Below are 19,079 nucleotides of genomic sequence, written 5' to 3'. Positions count from 1 at the left end.
TTTTTTAAATAATTAATTAGATTAAGAATAAAAAAGTTAAAATTAATTTAAAATTTCCCTATTTGAATTCTTCAGTGTCATGTGTCGCTTTCGAGTTTCGATTTCCCATACATGGAGTATTAATGAAAATAATTATAAACGTGACTTTGCTTAATTCGCCTACCATCATAATATAGCAGGAATACCATTGTCCTTCAAGATCATTTATGATGTCTCCGTTAGAATGAAGACCTTTTTGTTTGATATACGTATATAAAGCATTGGCCATTGAGGTAATCCACACCACAACAGACATAGAAGTGGACGACGTATGAAAAATATTTAGCTTTATAGTATTATACTATCTGAATTTTTATAATCGAATAATTATATGCAAATAAGTTAAATAAAATGATATTTGCAATAAGTTATATTTTGATCCTGGGAACTTTGTTTGGACTTAAATTAATTTTTTAGACCACATAATAGGGTAATATTTTGATCCCTGGGAACTTTGTTTGGACTAAATTAATCTTTTAGACCACATAATAGGGGTAAATACATGACTCAATATTACAAAATATTTTACCTTTGTTTTATATTAATACAAAAAGTTTAAAGTTTACATATATCATACTACAAAAAGTTTTATTTGTGTTTCATTTTAAAACATTCCGTCACATGTGTTTAAACTTTGTACCAACATGAAATAATATGACACATTTTGTACTTTACATAGACAAAGAGTTAACGATATCCAAACAAAAATAAAGAAATGTATCAAATTGAAATACGAATGAAACTTTTTGTACTAATGTCTAATATGAAACAAAAGTGAAACATTTTGTATAAATTATGTAATTACTTCCAATAATAGATCAAATTAGATATGGCTCAAAAAATCCAATTGAAAAAACCCAACATCTGCAATAGGAAACATGCCCAACAATACCAATTAGACCAAAAATGTTTTTAATGTTAATTTATAATCTTATGTATAAAAAATATTTATTTTAATTTTGATGTTTATCTCGATTTTAGTCTTTATTTGTTATAATTTCTGATCCAAGCTACTTGAGTTGTTTATTTTGGTACTATATTTGAGAAATTGATGTTTAAAATTTAAGTAGAGATTTTTTTTTAAAGAATAAGCATGAATGGAAAAAGTAAAGAGCAAAATAAGTAAAATTGAAAGAGAAAAGTTTTTGTAAAAATAAAATACTCCTCCGTCCCCTATTAAAAGTCATATTTTTTCATTTCGGTCCGTCCCCAATTAAGAGTCACACTTCATTTTTATCATAAATGGTAAGTAGATCCCACATTCCACTAATTTTTTCAAAGCAATTTTTTTTTACCTTTCTTAAAACCCGTGTCCGGTCAAAGTGTGACTCGTAATAGGGGACGGAGGGAGTAATACTGGTAGCTTGAAACTACACGAAAATAAAATACGGAAGTAGAGTTATCGATCACCAAAAAATTAAAGCACTGTTTGTCGTGGAAAATTGAAAATTACGAGTTGTTTTTGTTTGTACTATCAATTAAAAATAGTAAGAACCCATAAAATAATTGTATTTATTGTTGTTTCTCATGCTTCACACATTGCCCAGATGTCTCCACCTTAATCAATAAATCCCGCTAATTTTGTTTTCATATTTTTGTACTGATTGATTTTGGATTGCCTTGCAAATTGCAATCAAGATTAACGAAATTTAGCTTAATTAATTTCGAGCGAGTTTGTGGCGGATGGTGTGTGAAAGAATATAGGCAAATGGCCTCCAACGAGATATTAAATTCCGATAGTATTTCCGGTGATAGAGCGATGCCGGTCTCAGGTGAGATGATCATTTCTAAATCATTCTTTCCTCATGATTTTTTTGATTTTGTGCTTTTATGAATGGTTGAACAGATAAAGAATTGCACTTTTTTTGTTATTTTTTAGATGTGGATTTCTTGATTTTAATCTGAGATTACATTGTTTATGTACAGATTTTATTTTATTTTAGCGCCTTATTGTTGATATGATTGTAAAATTTCAGGTTTGTGGATGTATATGTTATTTATGCTGCATTTGTGAATTTACTTTGTTACTACATGTTTTGAATTTATCTTCACCATTTATTTAATCTGAGCTGGATTTGTGAATATATGTGAATGCTTATTGAGATTACTGATTACTTTGTTTAGGGACTTGGAATTCATCACATTGTATTTGCATTGATGCTACATGATATTATATCAGCTGCAGTTTAATTGGTGCAATATGTTGCAAGTTATTTCAGAATGTTATTCATCTAGGTCTATTGGTGCGTCAAATCTTTTGGTTGATTCATATGGATTGTAATCGGAAGAAAATGATAATGATATTTTCACTTATGATCCTAATAATAATCATCACAAGCACTCTGACATGGGAAGTGAGCTTTTGATTGGAGCATTTTCTCTTGATTTGGTTATCTGGAGAACTGCGAATATTTTAGTTTGACATTATCTGGATTCTGGATCACTGGATGCTAGATGGCCTTATACGTGACCGTGCATTTTGGAATTTTTGTATGCTAGGTTCCAATGGAGTCACATCCTTTTGCAATTTTAAGTGTGCGCATCAGAAGAATTAGTGAATTTGTGGATGACTAACCAGTGATACTAGTTTACATAATGCAGTAATACTTTTATAAATCTATGCTGGAAAAATGATTTCACCGTTCCACAGTGCCTGCCTTGCCTAATCCCTCATTGGGAGAAATAAATATGGCTATATTGATATGAATTCCCTAATATTCATGAATTTTTCTGAACTCATAATGCAGCTCATATTCTCTGATATGATATGGTTAAGTGAAGCGGATAGCATTTGGCTTTTCTCCGGCTATGCTAAATTGGCCGATAGGAGAGTTAGGGCTCCCTCAGATTTGAAATAGAATTTGAAACATTTCTTTTAGTATCACAAGTAAAACCCTTCAAAGATGACTTGTTTTTTTAACCGTGTCTTCAGGTGTAGAATAGTTGTTGTATATGCACACCATGATTTAAGGTTATTGAGAATTTGAACGCTGATTGTAGCAAGAATAATCATCTGCTGCACAAGCGTGCAAGCGAAATTTTCTACGCACTCATTTGGATAGTTAGTAAATTACCAGGAATTTTTTTTTCTGAAAGTGACTGCTAACGTGGATGTCAATAGCTATTACAATGCAGCAAATCTATCATGGAATGATATGTATTATGTATAATTCAATATTTTGGAATATAGTGTGCTTTACTAAGATCTTCCCAATTCATTCCAAGTTTCAATCACATGTTCCTTTAATTGGCTAATTTCTGATTTTCAGGACTTCATGAAAAGCACCGACAAGATTTAGATAATTTGACTCTGACCTCACAGCCCTTCAAGACATTAAGGCTCTTTATTCTGGCTGTTATGCAGTATATAAGAAAATCCGTGGCATATATGTTATCACATGTAGGTTGGTTAATCCTGTTGACTGCTATCGTTGTTGCCATCGGCACACTATTCGTGACTGTCGAGGGCCCTCATGGGAAGGTAATCCGAATGCCATATTTGGCTATCCTTTTTGTTATGTTATTGCTCTCTTATTCGTATCTAGTCACTTTATATCTTGCCAAAACGTGCCTCTGGTTACTGATTGACACACGTTGAGTTTTTCCTCTAACTAGGTCTACATGTAATCTATGATGCAGCATGTCAAGGAAATTCAGCGTTATGTGCAGTTTATGCTGTGGTGGGTGGCTCTTGGAGTCGCATCATCCATTGGACTTGGTAAGCTAAGACTTGAAAAGTTAGAGCGCGTTTGGTTATTCTTATATTGTTGGTAGAAATGATGGAAATATACTTGGGATAAGTCCATGTGCCGATTTCAAAGTTAAAGAATGTTGTTGAGGTTAACAAACTAATTAAGACAACACATAAACTACTTATTTATACTATAATATGGTGGTTCGTGAAGGCAACTTCCAGTACATATTGACACTTGATGTCAACTACCTCCAAGCAATCTTTTGTATGATCATATCTATTAGTTTCTGAACTTGCTTCACTGTGCTACTTGTTTAGGATCTGGATTACACACTTTCGTTCTCTACCTGGGACCTCATATTGCATTCTTCACTATAAAAGCAATAAAATGTGGCCGAGTGGACATCAAAAGTGCTACATATGATACAATACAATTAAAAAAAGGCCCTTCGTGGCTTGGGAAGAAATGTGCCGACTTTGGGCCCCCGTTGTATCCGCCATCAGACAGTGTACGTATCCCACTCAGTAGGATATTGCCCCAGGTCCAGTTGGAGGCCATTCTATGGGGGCTCGGCACTGCACTTGGTGAACTTCCTCCCTACTTCATTTCAAGGGCAGGTAGAACGTTGGCTAGATGTTTTTGTATCTTCATCTGATTCAAACTGCTTTTGTTTGCCAACTTAGCCTTCGGATTCCAACTTCCCTGTCAAACTTAATATAATTATACTACACGGAGCTCATTTACGATGATAAATAGCTTTTGTAATTCTGGAAAGTTGTTGATTCAGTTTAACCTTGTATGCGTTATTTGTGTAGCTCGCTTGTCCGGTGACACAGTAGATGCCATGGAAGAATTAGATGCTTCCTCGGCAGAAGATAAGGGGTTCTTATCAACTCGTCTGAATCAAATAAAACGTTGGTTCCTGTCGCATGCTCAATATCTGAACTTCTTCACAATCCTCATTCTTGCTTCGGTTAGCTGCTTACCTGCTTTAACTCCTTATTCCATTGATGTTCATTTTTGTACGACTGCAAGTGTGACTTAAGTTCTATGGGAATATTTTGTAGGTACCGAATCCTTTATTTGATCTTGCAGGAATAATGTGTGGACAGTTCGGAATTCCTTTCTGGGAATTTTTCTTGGCAACGGCGATAGGCAAAGCAATTATCAAGACTCACATTCAGGTGCGTAGCAGATACCTATTTTCTGTCTCCCCTCTGACAAATAAACAACATGGGCACAATGTCGGTTTTTCCCTCTGAAAATTGACATTCTTTACTTACCGATATGAATGCAGACAGTGTTCATCATATCCGTATGCAACAACCAACTGCTTCATTGGATGGAAAATGAACTGCTTTGGCTGTCTAGCAAACTACCCGGTTCCAGTTCCGTTATGCCTAAGCTTATCGCCAATCTCCATTCTGTGAAAAACAAGTACTTGTCCACAAAACCTGAGCCTCCCACTAGTGTCAAGGTATTTGCACCTCTCTCTCTTTTTCTCTTGTCGCATGTTAATAGATTCGCTGTGTTCTTCTCTCTGCCTGCTAACATTTGTTTCAATCAGGCGGCGAAATGGGATTTCTCGCTGACATCCATTTGGAACACTGTGGTGTGGATCATGCTAATGAACTTTTTTGTAAAGATTGTGAATTCAACTGCACAGAGCCATCTAAAGAGAGAGCAAGATCAGGAAATTGCTGCATTGAAGAACAGGTCGTCGGAGTCAGAGCTTTCTAATAACTGATCATTCACATTTTCCATGATTTTTGTCTTATTTTTCATTTTTCGTGGTTATCTCACGACTTTAATAATTAGGTTTGTGGTTTAGGATTCTTGGGTGATATTTATACACATTCACCATTGAAGGCTTGAAGCCCCTGATTTAAACATGTAGCAGAAGAATGTCAAGCCCTTTAAAGAAATTGTACATAAATGCAGGATTTTTTAGTGTGAGGGTAGCAATTCAAAAGCCATTTTTAAAGCTATGTGAATGTGAAATGGGGGGCTTAAGACCATCTCCAATCATACTCTAAAAATGAGTTTTGGTATAGAAATCTTCTCCAACTATACACTAAACTCAAACTCATTTTTGGTGTGTTTTGTGAAACAACGCCAAATATAGTGTTACTGCAAATTTTTTATAGACAAAAAACTCAAAAATGGTGTAAATTTTGAATTTGGTGTAAACGCTTAATATTAAAACTACTTTTTGGTGTGACGTATACCCAAAAATGGGTTTGAGTTTGGTGTAAATGGTTGGAGATTTCTAAGACCTATTCTTATGGGTAATGCAAAAAAAAAAACATTTTTGCTTTACTTCTGGTTTTTCGTTGTTGACTTGAATTTGTTCGTTATACTGACTGATTTCCCTTCCCATTGACTTGAATTTGTAAGTTATACTGACTGATTTCCCTTCCCACACCAACTTCAAGATTTGTTTTAAATCATGGTCCAAAGTTATGACATATATATATAGATATAATAATGATAATAATAATAATAATAATAATAATAATAATAATAATAATAATAATAATAATAATAATAAAATTAGAGTAGAAAAAGATTAAATCATAGTAATTACGATGTCTTCTGTAAATTGTGCTCGACGAAAAATGGAAAAAGATTAAATTTCGAGCAGAAAATAAATTCACTAGTAAAGACATACCAAGGTGGCATTGTGACGTAGTATGTCCAACCTATATTTATTTGACAAGTAGAAATAGATTAACACCCAAATTATTTCAACTAATATAACATTCACCTTGTTTGGAAATATACTAAAATATGGAAACTTTGTGACCTTCCTATGGATAACACGTACAATATATAACAATACATGCATTCATGCGTACACATAGTGAGTGTTCGGTTGGCAAGACTAAATCTCATGATTAAACATGTACGGAGTATCAAGTTTGGTTCATAAGATTGACCCCCTCAATTTAATCATAGATGAATAGTCTCATGATAATTAGTCATAGCATCCCCCTTCCAACTAAAATAATCCTACAACTTAATCCTAGATGGATAGTCTCATGACAATTAGTCATGTCAACCGATCGCCACCATATAGTACTCCTAGTATTCGACGTATTTACATGAAATATTTTTGGAAAAGTTTTATTTGAACTAATATTTATTTATTTTCTGAAGTAGAGACATTTTTTGAATATTAACTTTAGTAATTTTGATAGCAACATAATTTTAATTATTTTTTATTTTGAATGTAACTGCTATTTTTGCAGGAGTAATCTATTGTGTGGAGTAGTATTTTGTTCTTAAAGTTATTTCGTGCTATGTAAATGTAGATTTAGATTTAACATAATATAATAAAACTAATTTTTAGATTATATTTTTATATTTATCTACCTTTATATTTTAATATAACATATAGCCATTTATGTAGTTAATAATGTGCAATGACAATATTTATATATGCGCAAAAGTATTTTACATCATGATTAATATCAAAAAATTAATAGATTTAAGTTAATTAAAGTAAATAAAATATGAAATTAAGAGTTAAAGTAATTAAAGTTAATTAAAATATTTTACATTATGATTAATATGAAGATTAATAAAATTAAGTAGATTAAAGTAATTTCACTAAATTTTTCCAGAAGCAATTAAAGTCAATACACACGAGAATGTGTATATGTAGATACATATATTGATACTCCATAATAATCCATATAGGAAGTCCTACACTCCTATAATGTTACCATATTTTGGTACATTTCCAAACAAAGAGTCGTGAATTTATTACTACTAATTTATAAATCATACGTGAGCTGAAATAAAATTGGTCCCCACGAATCTGTAAAAGTGTCTACCAAATCCCTTGTCACTCTCATATATTAGGAAACGTGCTTGGCCCAACCCCCCCCCCCCCCCACCCAAAAACTCCTCTTATTTCACTCTATTAGTTTTCTCATCCATGGATGCAAGATGCTAACATAACTTATGTTTTCCTCAAGGAAATTTCACAAGTCAACATTTATTTAATAGCTATGCTTTTTGTGGGTAGGTGGTAGAATAAGACTTGTTTTAGATGTTAAAACTCATAAACGTAGTACTCCCTCCGTCCTGAAGTATTAGACTCACTTCTTTTGGGCACATGATTTAAGGAATTGATATTTAAATAGTTAAAGTGGAGAGAGTAAAGTATGAGAGAGGGAAAAAGTAGGGGAGAGAAGAGAGAAAAAAGTAGGTAGAGAATAAAATAAGATAGATGCTTTTTGCTAAAAAAAGAAATGAGTCTAATATGTTGGGACATCCCAAAAAGGAAAGTTGGTCTAATACCTTGGGACGGAGGGAGTAATATTTTTAAAATTCACTTGGAATATAAGTAACATTATTAAAACTATATTACTCCTTCTGTCCAACTAAGTTGAGTTGTAATTCTTTTTGAAATTTTCAAATTAAATTGAGTCATTTTTTTTTTAAAAAAACAAAATATTAAATCACTCTTACTTTATTTCATCAACTACTTTACTCTCTCTGTATCTTTTATATTTTATTCTTATCTCTTTACTTTTCAACACACTTTCTTAATCTTCATGCCAAAATTTTTTGACTTTTAGTTGGGACGGAGGGAATATAATTTATTTAAAGGATTACTTGGAATTATTTTTCCATCTCATTAACTGCGGATAGAGTCACACAAAAAAGATCTTCATATATAGGAAGGATATATAGTACTCCCTCCATCCCAAGATAAGTGAACACAATTTTTTTGGCACGAGATTTAAAGGAAATGAGGTTTTGTTAGTAAAGTGGAAAGTGAATAAAGTAAATGAAGTAAAGAGAAAAAGTAAAAGAGAGAATACCAAAAAAAGAAATGACTCACTTATCTTGGGACGTTCCAAAAAGGAATGTGAGTCGCTTATCTTGGAACGGACAGAGTATATGATTCCAAATTAAAAAAAAAAAATCTCTTTTTTTTATCTAACATAATATATATAGTTTCTCATTTATATTGATGCTACCTACTCCTTTTGGCTCCACAATAATTGTTTATATTTGTGCAAAACGCATACTAAGACTATGGAAAATAATTACTCTTGTCACTTACTCCATAATTGTAGTTGGAATATGAATAGTTTGTAAAATCTCGGTAATTTAAAGTGGACTTACCCAAGGTTTATCGAATCGGCGGTTAAAATCGAAACCGTAATCACCGTTTACAATTCCGAACCGAAACCGTGAATTTTTGAACCGTGACTCGGTTCAGGTTCAAAAATTACCAAACCGAAACCGTGCCGGAACTGCCGGTTCCGTGCGGTTCCAAATCGGAACCGCGAAAAATCGCCGGAAAACCGTGAAATCAAGCCGGAACCGCAAAAATTCACAAAAAAACCGGTGGTTCAGAACCGTGAAAAACCGTCGGAAAACCGCCGGTTCGGAACCGAAACCGAAACTGGCAATTTTAGAACCAAAACCGTAACCGCAAAACACCCTCACGGTTCGGTTCCGGTTCAACAATTTCCAAAATTGTAACAGCCAGTTCCTGAACCGTGGGCACCTCTAATTTAAAGGGTTAATTAGGTGATTTCACTTTTCAAAACATAAGAAAATCTGAAAATGGAAAACATAAGAAATAAAGAGTATGTATCAAAAGAAATAGAACTGAAAATGGAAAACAAGGGTCCATTGGCTGATATTTTTGTAGTATATACTTAGAGATTATTCTTTGCTCCCCACATGTCTCACATAACCGTGTGTGTAATATTAATGCATCACGTGTGTTTCTCCTCTCCTCTTTTATCTCTCATAAGACTTCGACGAGTATTGCCTTTTGTCCCTACCTTCCTTACTCATATTCTTATTAGAGCATCCGCAATGGCGGTGAGTGGGCCGGCTAGCCGATTCTCGGCGCTGGCCTCGCCGAACCATTGTAGGCGGCGAGCGCCAAATCGGCGAAAAAATAGGTGAGCGCTGACCGATTATTGGTCGCTGGTCAATGCGCTCGCCGATTGGCTCGCCGCCATTATAGGCTGCGATCGACCAGCGGCTTTTTTTAATTTAATTTCCGAAACACTATATATACGCGATTTGAACGTCATTTTCATTTGCACCACTTGTTTTAACGAGTTTTCTCTCTCTCTGAATTTCTGTACAAGAGCAATACGCGAAATGAGTAACGCGGGTGGTAGTGGTGGCAGTGGTGGGGGATGCGCTGAGGAGGAGTTCGAATTGCAAGTGTTGGAAGAGTTAGAGGCACTATCACGATCACGCAAGGCGGAGCGGCTACATTAGAAAGGGCCTTGCTTCCGTCGCCGCTTGATACCTCGACTTGTTGTCCATCGCCAGAAGCAGTGATTGATCGGGATTATGTAGCTGCACATCAGCTACTTGACGACTACTTCGCAGAGTAGCCGCGGTTTCCAGACAAACATCATTCAGGCGGCGTTTTAGAATGCACGGGGAGTTGTTTATGCGTATCGTTGACGCTTTGGAGCGTTGATATCTCGTATTTCCGCTTCGGGCAGCACCCCGATGCTCAAGTGTACCCGGGCAAACCAGCTCGGCTATTCAAAAATTCTGCTACCGCGGCAATCAGGCGAGTTAGCCTACTGGAGGCGCGGCGTACATATAGGGCAATGCCTCCACATCAGTGAGACGACAGCGCCTACTTGATGTTTGAAATGTTCTGAATTTTTGTGAGGGCGTCAGTTGAAATATTCGGTGAGCCAGTATTCTCGAGGTGCCTCTACCCCGAAGACCGGCCGTGATATGTTGCCGTATGCACGGGGATAAGCATGGGTTCCCGTGGGATGTTAGGCAACATAGATTGTATGCAATGGGAGTGGAAGAAGCTGTCCGACCGCTGCACAGGAAGGGGTTACTACACCACCGGATACAAGGAAAAGAATCCCACGATGATCCTCGGGGCCGTAGCTGGATTATCGGCTGTGGATTTGGCTAGCGTATTTTGGGGTAGCCGTGTCGGGCAACTTGACCTCAACGTCCTCGACTTGTCGCCCCTTGCTGTGACGATTACGGGACGTCGGTTCGGCCCATCGGTTGTCGCGATACATGACCAGAAGCATGATATGGGCTCTTCTTGGCGGATGAGTTATACTGGGTGGCTGATCTTTGTGAAGAACGATCAGATGCGCAAATGAGAACTGAAAGGCCTACTTTGCGGAACGATAGGCGCGCGAGGATGTGGACGCATTTGGTGTGCTCCGGGCTCGATGGGCGGCAATTAAGGGTCAACGCGTTTGTGGCATGTGTTGCATTCTTGATATAATGTACACGGTATTATCATGAACAATATGATTGTCGAAGATGAAGGTGTACAAGCTGACTAGTTGGGCCAACGACGATAATGAGGCGGTCCAACCACGTGTGCCGCGCCAACGTCGATGGGGTACCTCACGATGAAACCGGCAGCCTCCAGGCATGCCGACATACGCAGTGGATGCTCATATTCAACTCCAAAGGATTTAATTGAAGAGTTGTGGGCCGGAGGCTGCTAATAAGGTAATTTCATGCATCGGTTATATGTGAAAAAAACGTTATAATTTCTTGGGTCTAACACGTTTCCTAAGCCGAGTGTGTGAAGAAAAATCGCTAGATCGAGGAAGTCTTGAAAGAGATGGTCTAGCGAAGGAAAGGAACGAAGTGAGCGGATTTAAAGAAAGAAGAGGGCAGTGCCGAGAATAGGGGGGCAACAAAGTCTTATCTATACCATGGGCCCACTCCAACGCTATATATAGAAGAGCATGCAGACGCACATCGATCACTTTTCACTCTCTTCTTAGCTCCACACATTACACACACTTGGGAATGGGAGATGCGGTAGTCGGGTACAAAGGGTTAATTTCTTTAGAAGTTTCGCGGTTGAACCGTCCAGTGTGGACGAGATACAATTTCTCTTAATTTCAGTTGTTTACTCGTTTCTTCTGTCGAACTTCACTTTTTGGAGTCGACTTGGTTGTTGATGAATCTTATTATCTTTTCGCTTTGGTTGATTTGCGCTTAGTAGTTGAATTTCAAGTTGATTTACGTGATCTCCATTTGGAAGTTTATTTTTACAAGTATTATGTCGATCTTGTTTTATTTTGATATTATGGTGTTTGATATGGGAATTTGGTGATAGATCTCGTGGTTTATTGATTGTTTGGAGGTTGTAGTTCGAAGTCGAAGTGATGAAGTGTTTGTTGGTTGGATGTCGTGTTGGACGCTTGGATCCGGAGTGGATTTAGCGTCGAGGTTGATTGAAGTGAGAAAAGAAAGTTGTTAGATGGATTTGAGTTTTCTTCTTGTTTTGTTTTGCTTCGTCTAGCGCCTGCAGATCTGTTCAGTTCTTCGTTGATTATGCATTGATTTGACTTAAAATTAGTTTGCTCTGTTTTCTTATGAGTTTTACGCAATTTGGTTGTAGAAGATGATGTCGCTGTTAGTTAGTACTAGAGTTAGTTATTACGCGCTTTTGTCGTCTACTGCTTTTTCGGTCATGGTCCACCTGATCAGTTTGTTTCCTAGGTCTAGTAAGTAAAGTAGTTTTCTTAGATCAAGTGTTGAGTAGTTAATTTCCTTTGCAACATTCTCTTATGATTTCACCTAGGTCTAGCTGTTAGCTTAGGAGTTTTAAAGATTCCCAAGTCAAGTTTAATTGGTTTTCCTCAACCCAAAAAAAAGTATTACGCATCCCTCGTGGGATCGATCCCTACTTCCTATACTAGGTTTAGTAAAGTGGTTGAGGGTTTTTGAAAGAAGTGCTTCTGTGTGTCAGGGACCGGGATTTCTAGATCAACGAGTTCTAGACCGCGTGATCTAGTGGATTTGCTGGACTAGGGAACCTGTTATTTCCTTTTGAACACACTTGTAAACACAAACTAGTAACCTTTCAAGCGCAGCGTATAGTTTTTTTGTTTAGGTATTTTTAATTATGTAATTTTTTTAGGACGCACTTTTTTTAATTTAAATGAAATCATTGTATTTTCCCGATATATGTGTCGTAAATTTAATTCCGTATTTTGTGTTTAATTCGATATATTTAGAGCATCTCCAATAGCGGTTAACCCACCGGCTTCCGATTCGCGTCAATTGATATTGCGAAGCTGCCGATTTACCAGCGGCAAAAGCCGATCATAGCCGCCATTATAGACTATTTACTGCCGGTTGCATTTTTAATGTATTTTTTTATGCATTTCTTTATGTGCATTTTTTAATGAATTTTTTAGGATGGACCTTTTTTTAATTTATATAAAATTATTGTATTTATTACATTTTTTAATGTATTTTTTTTAATAAATTAGTGAGGAGTAAAGTGGGGCGGTGGTTTTTGGGGAAAACCCTTTTTTTTATTATGTAATTTTTTTTTTTTTTTTAGTTGATGTACTTTTTTTTTTTTTAAAAAAAAAATTAAGAATTTTTTTCCGTATATGTGTCGTAAATTTAATTCCATTTTGTTTTTTAATTTTGGAAAAATGTGTTGTTTTTTAATTTTTTTTTTATTGCGGAAACCGGGTGGCTACCTTTAAAGGCAAACCTATTTGATTAAAATGATGATGTGGTAGGTAAAATTTTTTAAGTGTTGATGACGTGGCGGGGAAAAGGGGGGCCCTAAAGTCATTGGAGATTTTCTTGGTTTTTTTTTTTTAATTTTGTTTGTTGTGGGGGGGCCCATGGCTAGCCTTTTTTTTGGTCCGGTTCTGTCCGATGATGGGGAGGGAATTTTAGTCCCGAGGATGTAGGAGGAGTATTTGGCGGGGCCCTTTAAAGCCTTGGGGATGCTTTTTACTACCCCCGTCCCAAAAAATTTGTCGTTTATTTTTTTTGTCCGTCCCTAAAATTTGTCATCTTTTACTTTTACTATTTTTGATAGTGGACCCTACATTCCACTAACTCATTTCTACTCGCATTTTATTTTAAAACTAATACTTCCTCCGTCCTATTGAAGATGACCCACTTTCCTTTTTGGTTTGTCCCAATCAAGATGACCCATTACTTAAAACGGAAACACTTTTATCTCTACTTTATTTCCTCTCTCTTATTTTAGTCTCTCTTTTTACCACACAAAAATAACTGTAAAACCCCGTGCCCCAAGGAAGGGAAAAATCTTTCGGGACGGAGGGTAGGAGTATATAAAAGTAAGATCCGTATCCCACACTTTTAAACCCCATTTCTATTACATTTCTTAAAACTCGTCCCGAGTCAAATGGTCCCAAAAATTTTACGGGACGGAGGGAGTCTTTCATTTGTGTTGTTTATTTATTACCCCCAACTCTCCCGCCCATGAAATGTTGTTTATTTTAATTATTTCGATCCGTTTATAAAATATTACTCCTCCGTCTTTGAAAATTTGTCGTTATTATTATTTTTGTTGTCCCGAAAATTTGCCATCTTTTATTTTTATATTTATGGTAGTGAACCCTACATTCCACTAACTTATCTCACTCCATTTTATAAAACTAATAATATAAAAGTATGATCCACCGCCACTAACTTTTTAAAACCCGCTTTCTATTACATTTCTTAAACCCGTGCCGGGTCAAATGGTGACAAATTAGGGGGGACGGAGGGAGTATTTTTTTTTTTACTAACTCAATACACTTTCTACATTCTATATTAAAATCAATAATGAAATGTTATCCATTGGTCGTCGGGAAAAGTTGTCCACTTTGTTTTGTTCTTTTTTTTGGTAAATGGACCCCACTTTCATCAATTCATTTTTCTTCGTATTTTTTAAAACCCCGCGTCGAGTAGCTTGGACAATATTTCATGGAGAGGAAGTAGGGACATATAAATGTGGAATTTAAATTACACTAACTTTTAAAAATACATACGAATGTAAAATTTTGTTACTACTCCAATTAATGAAAGAATAAACGGTCTCCCCAAGAAATAAAGGTACTATATAGAGATCGAAATGTTTTCTGTCTCTGGGACACAATGGTTCACTAATATTATTCTATTTTCATTTCCTCAATTCTTAATGTCGCCTGACACGACACGCGGGGTCCAAATTTCCAATACTCTAATTTCGTTTTCCTCCCTCAACATTTCTCTCGCTCTTTCCACTTCCATTGAAGCAATGCAAAAACTCGTCCATTCGAAAAATAGTAATGCTCAGCAAGTAACGATCTCACTCACCGTCCTCACTACCGATCTCATCCTATACTCACACTATATATGTACAATGCATCAACAATTCTCTTCAAATTACAAGTAACTGCAAAAAATCCAGAAAAATGGTTGTCGCTTCGTCCACGTCGCCGCTTCAATCCGAATTAGGAACTAGAATCCACCGCCTCTCGACGCTCGTCGACATAGACATGCCAATGAACTAGATGCGTCGCTGGATTCCGCTCCGGAGCTTCGGTGACGGCGACGACGCCCAAGGCCGAGGCCGAGGCCGACACCGCCGCCGTCGTGCCCGCGGCTGCGGCACCCGTACACCCGTCGCCCTCCTTTCCGAAGAAGCCGAAGCCCGGCAGAGAAGTCTCCCAAGTCCATCGACAACCGCCAAATTCAAGGAGAAAAGGCGCTGAGTGCGCCCATCCTATCCATCCATCGATCTTTTGCTGTTTGCTAAGTTTAATGATTTCCAGTCAAACACCACTGCTTTTTCTTTTCTTAATTCCTAGTCTTAATTAAGACTAATGGTTTCCGACTATGTTTTTTTACACTCCGAGTCTAAGTTTGTAACTAATGATTAACAATGAAGCATCAATGGATTAATGTTTTATTTCGCTTTATTATTCTCGATGGTTTAATGATTGATTTCATTTTTTCTCGAAACTGGGTTATTCTTGATGCCAATTACATACTTTGAACCATAAACATTTTTATCAAAATTGGTTAGAGATTCACTTTCAACTCTAAAATAAACTTGGCTTGCGAAATTGTACACAATAAATAGCAAAGTAATGTTTCTTAACATATAAGGCGCTTGACACAAGAAGACCTGCTTAAATTTTCACATTTACTCGAGAAAACCCAACCTCAACAAAATAAGCTATCCAAGATAAATAAACATACATGATCTGTTACAAAAGGAATCCAGAAAATGCTGGGGACGGTCTCAATCGCCTCTACCAGAAGTTAGCTTTTCAACGCAATAACCAATCCATCGACGGTCCTTCCCCTCACCCAGGTATTAAGGAATTGATCCCTAAATATATGCAAGTACCTTGACCATATATTGGGAAAATATTCATAGTTAATGATAATTATCTTCTGAATGGTTTAGAAGATTATATGTAAATAATATAGAGTAGCTTAATTAGTGGAGTACTCCTCTTTGCCGTATTCTTTATATAAATACACCAACGTATATGAAGAGAAATATCACTTCCAAAAACATCTTTCTTTCTTTCAATGACTTCCTTTATTTCTTCTGATCTGGTACCTGAGCACTAATCTTGGTGACCTTGAAAATCATCTCTTATTTCCCCAAATATCATGTCAAACACAGATGGTTTCCAACACCCAAAAGTACTAGTTTGGACCCTTCACATCCTTACTACGTCCATCACTCGTATCAACCAGCCATTTACTTGTTCCAACTAAATTAAAGAACCAACTATCAATCATGGAGTCGATCTATGCTGCACGCTTTAACAGCAAAATCAAGGTGGATTTCCATTGATGGATCGATCTCACCGCCACCCAAGTAGAAGATCCAATAAAATATTTTGGAAACAATGTAACAACATGATTATGTCGTGGCTCACTCATTCAGTCGAGGAAGACATTGTCGAAGGCATCATCCACGCTTTAAACATCACAGCAAGTTTGGGAAGATCTGCGGGATCAATTCTCGCAGAAGAATGCACCGGCCATTTATCAGGTTCAAAGATCTATTGCGACCATTACGCAAGGTTCATCCAATCGTTGTCGCTTATTATACAAAATCAAGGCGTTATGGGCTCAACTTGATATTTACCGCACTCATGTCGCTTGCAATCAAGAAAATTGCACAATGAAGAACAGAAGAGGACAAACCACGTAATTTCTCATGGGTCTAAATGGATGTTTTCAAGGCTGCGAGATTCAATATTTTGATGATGAATTCGCTGCCCAATGTCCGCCAGGTATACTTTTAGCGTATACAAGCGGAAATGCAAAGGCAGTGTATCATCTCGACACACCTGAAAATTCTTTCTATTGCTGCTGCAGTTCAAGGGAAATCTTTCCATCCAAAATTCGAAGGAGAAACTTTGTGACCATTGCCAATGACCGGATATTATTGCTGATTGTCGAACCTTAAAGTATCACCTGCATCTTCTCGTAATAAAAGAGGCACACCGAAGACCGCGTACTGAAAAATGGGAGAGTTGCTGTCTGATATAATCAAGGTATCCATCGCGGTAACACACTATCGGCCCACATGGCCGACACTTCACAACAAGGGGCTGGAAATTCTCTCATCAATGGTATTTCTCCTGTAATATCTACGTAGTTGGCACAAGTAGTGAGCGCCCTAAACAAGAATAACTAATATAGTAATAATGATGTCTATGCTAATGCAGCAGGTTCGCCTACTTCATCACATGCTGCTAATATTGCCGATGCCAATTGTTGGATTCTGATAAAGGGAGCCATGGCATCATATCACTTCACACCCATCTCTTTTATCACCTACACAACAATTACACAACACCATTGAAATCTTCCTAGTCATGCCATCGCGATATCACACATGTGGGACCCATTTAACCCAAATTTTCAATTTAAAACGTATTTTGGTTTTCCCTCATTTAACCAAATCTCATTCCTTTCCCAAAAAACAAACCCGAGATCAAATTGTTAAGGAACCCCTTTTTCCGATTTTTGTTTTTTAAAGGGAAACCACGGGGAAAGGGCGATTGGCCCCGGGTGGCAACAAGGGGGTTATCCATGTCCCCGTCCTCACCCAACACCATTTCTTTTCTTTTTTTCTAGTACACCAGCCTCGGCTTTCCCACCCCGGGAACCTCAAATCTTTGGTTTGAATGTTTTTTTTCCCTTCATTAAAATTAAATAAAAGTGATATTTTGAGTAATTTCCCTTTTGCCAATTAAAAAAAAACCAGATTCCTTTTCAAATAGTTTAATTGAAAAAATGGTTTTACTGATTTTAAAAGGGAAATTTTTTTTTTGGGTTTTTAATCATATATTGTGTACTTTGAGATATGATTAAAAAGCTTTTTATTATGTTGGTATTTTGACCATTTTTTGAAGAATGTGTAGAAAAATGTACAAAATATAGGAAAGTGCAGCTGCTCAATGTTCGAGACAACATCTGGGGAAAATTTTTTAGTCCGATTCGCATATAATGCATAATTCTCCGTTTCCCAAAAGCCAGTGGATATCTTAAAAATCTCAATCAGTTCGGTGGGAAAAGTTTGGCCATTTTTCCAAGGCCGCCAGGCCGGTGACATGGGGACCCGAGGTCCGCTGGCGAACCCCGGCGACCCGCCAACAACCGCCCAAAAAAAGCCCCTAGCAGCTGGCGACCGCCGCCCGGGGCCACCCCAAATGGGGACCCCCGCCGGCCAAACCCTTTTTTGGCCCAAAATCAACCCTAGGTATATATATGCCAGGAAAGCCTCCAAAAACAACTTACAAGCCTTCAACCCAAAAATACCCACTTTTTTACCGGAAGAAAAAGCCCGGGGAGGTATTAAATGCAAAATTGAGGGCGAGGCCTCCAAACCGAAACCAAATTTTAAGGGGGTTTCTTTTTGTTTTTTCTTGTTAAAAAAAAGTTTTTTTTAATATTTTTTTGACTTTTTTTGTTGAACATGAGTAGCTAAATCCTTAGGAGTTTATGGGGGGGATACAAAGATTCATGTTTAATTGATTTCCTTTTCTATGCCTTGGCATGTGGTTATTTTGATTTCTTTGCTTATACATTTATTTATCACCCTTTTAAATGCTGATTTTACTACAAGCCGAGGAAATGGTAGTTTTTTGAAAGAGAAGAAATTGACTTTTTTGCCAATATAATCGAGAGATTTGAGCCTTTAATAAACTAAGTATCTTAAATTTTTTAGGGGTTGTTGCCTTTGGTTTAGGAAGGAGATTTCGGTTAAGGGAGCAATCTACAAATTATATGCTTTGAGAAAAGATATTGTTTTCCCTTAGTGATAGCTTAATAACCCTTGATACCCTTTGTTGGCATAGTTAGGAAGTTAGTTGAGCATAGGATAGTTGTTATCGATCCGTAGGATTCACCCTTCGCATCTTTGATCTAATCCGTTTTTATTTCTTTTAGTTCTCTAGTTTTTTTTAATTGTTTTTACCTTGTTTTTTAAATAGATTTAGAAAAACCAAAATTCCCGATTCATCTAGATAGTAGTTGAGGTTGGTTCGTGGTAATTAGGTTGAAAACTTCGTTGTG

At 36.7% G+C, this 19,079-nt stretch overlaps 1 protein-coding gene across 1 annotated transcript; it reads left to right on the top strand.

The window, feature by feature from the left end:
* The first annotated feature begins 1,578 nt into the window (after window positions 1-1,578).
* Window positions 1,579-5,690, top strand: LOC125199727 (vacuole membrane protein KMS1-like). The gene is made up of 8 exons (XM_048097650.1): window positions 1,579-1,811; window positions 3,309-3,520; window positions 3,679-3,757; window positions 4,052-4,351; window positions 4,550-4,707; window positions 4,802-4,918; window positions 5,032-5,211; window positions 5,302-5,690. The coding sequence occupies exons 1-8, from the start codon at window positions 1,748-1,750 to the stop codon at window positions 5,479-5,481; spliced, it is 1,290 nt and encodes a 429-aa protein (XP_047953607.1). The 5' UTR covers window positions 1,579-1,747; the 3' UTR covers window positions 5,482-5,690.
* The last annotated feature ends 13,389 nt before the right edge of the window (window positions 5,691-19,079 follow it).

Source organism: Salvia hispanica, unplaced genomic scaffold (assembly GCF_023119035.1).
Source record: "Salvia hispanica cultivar TCC Black 2014 unplaced genomic scaffold, UniMelb_Shisp_WGS_1.0 HiC_scaffold_65, whole genome shotgun sequence".
NCBI classification, from domain to species: domain Eukaryota; kingdom Viridiplantae; phylum Streptophyta; class Magnoliopsida; order Lamiales; family Lamiaceae; genus Salvia; species Salvia hispanica.
The sequence above is the reverse complement of the archived record's forward strand: the minus strand, read 5'-3'. Positions and strand labels throughout refer to the sequence as shown.

What these genes read in the sequence shown, in the direction of transcription:
- LOC125199727 (XM_048097650.1), top strand. Translation starts at nt 1,748, where the DNA reads ATGGCCTCCAACGAGATATTAAATTCCGATAGTATTTCCGGTGATAGA. An exon ending in TAGAGCGATGCCGGTCTCAG is followed by an intron (nt 1,812 to 3,308) that starts GTGAGATGATCA and finishes TCTGATTTTCAG; the next exon opens with GACTTCATGAAAAGCACCGA. An exon ending in CTACTTCATTTCAAGGGCAG is followed by an intron (nt 4,352 to 4,549) that starts GTAGAACGTTGG and finishes TTATTTGTGTAG; the next exon opens with CTCGCTTGTCCGGTGACACA.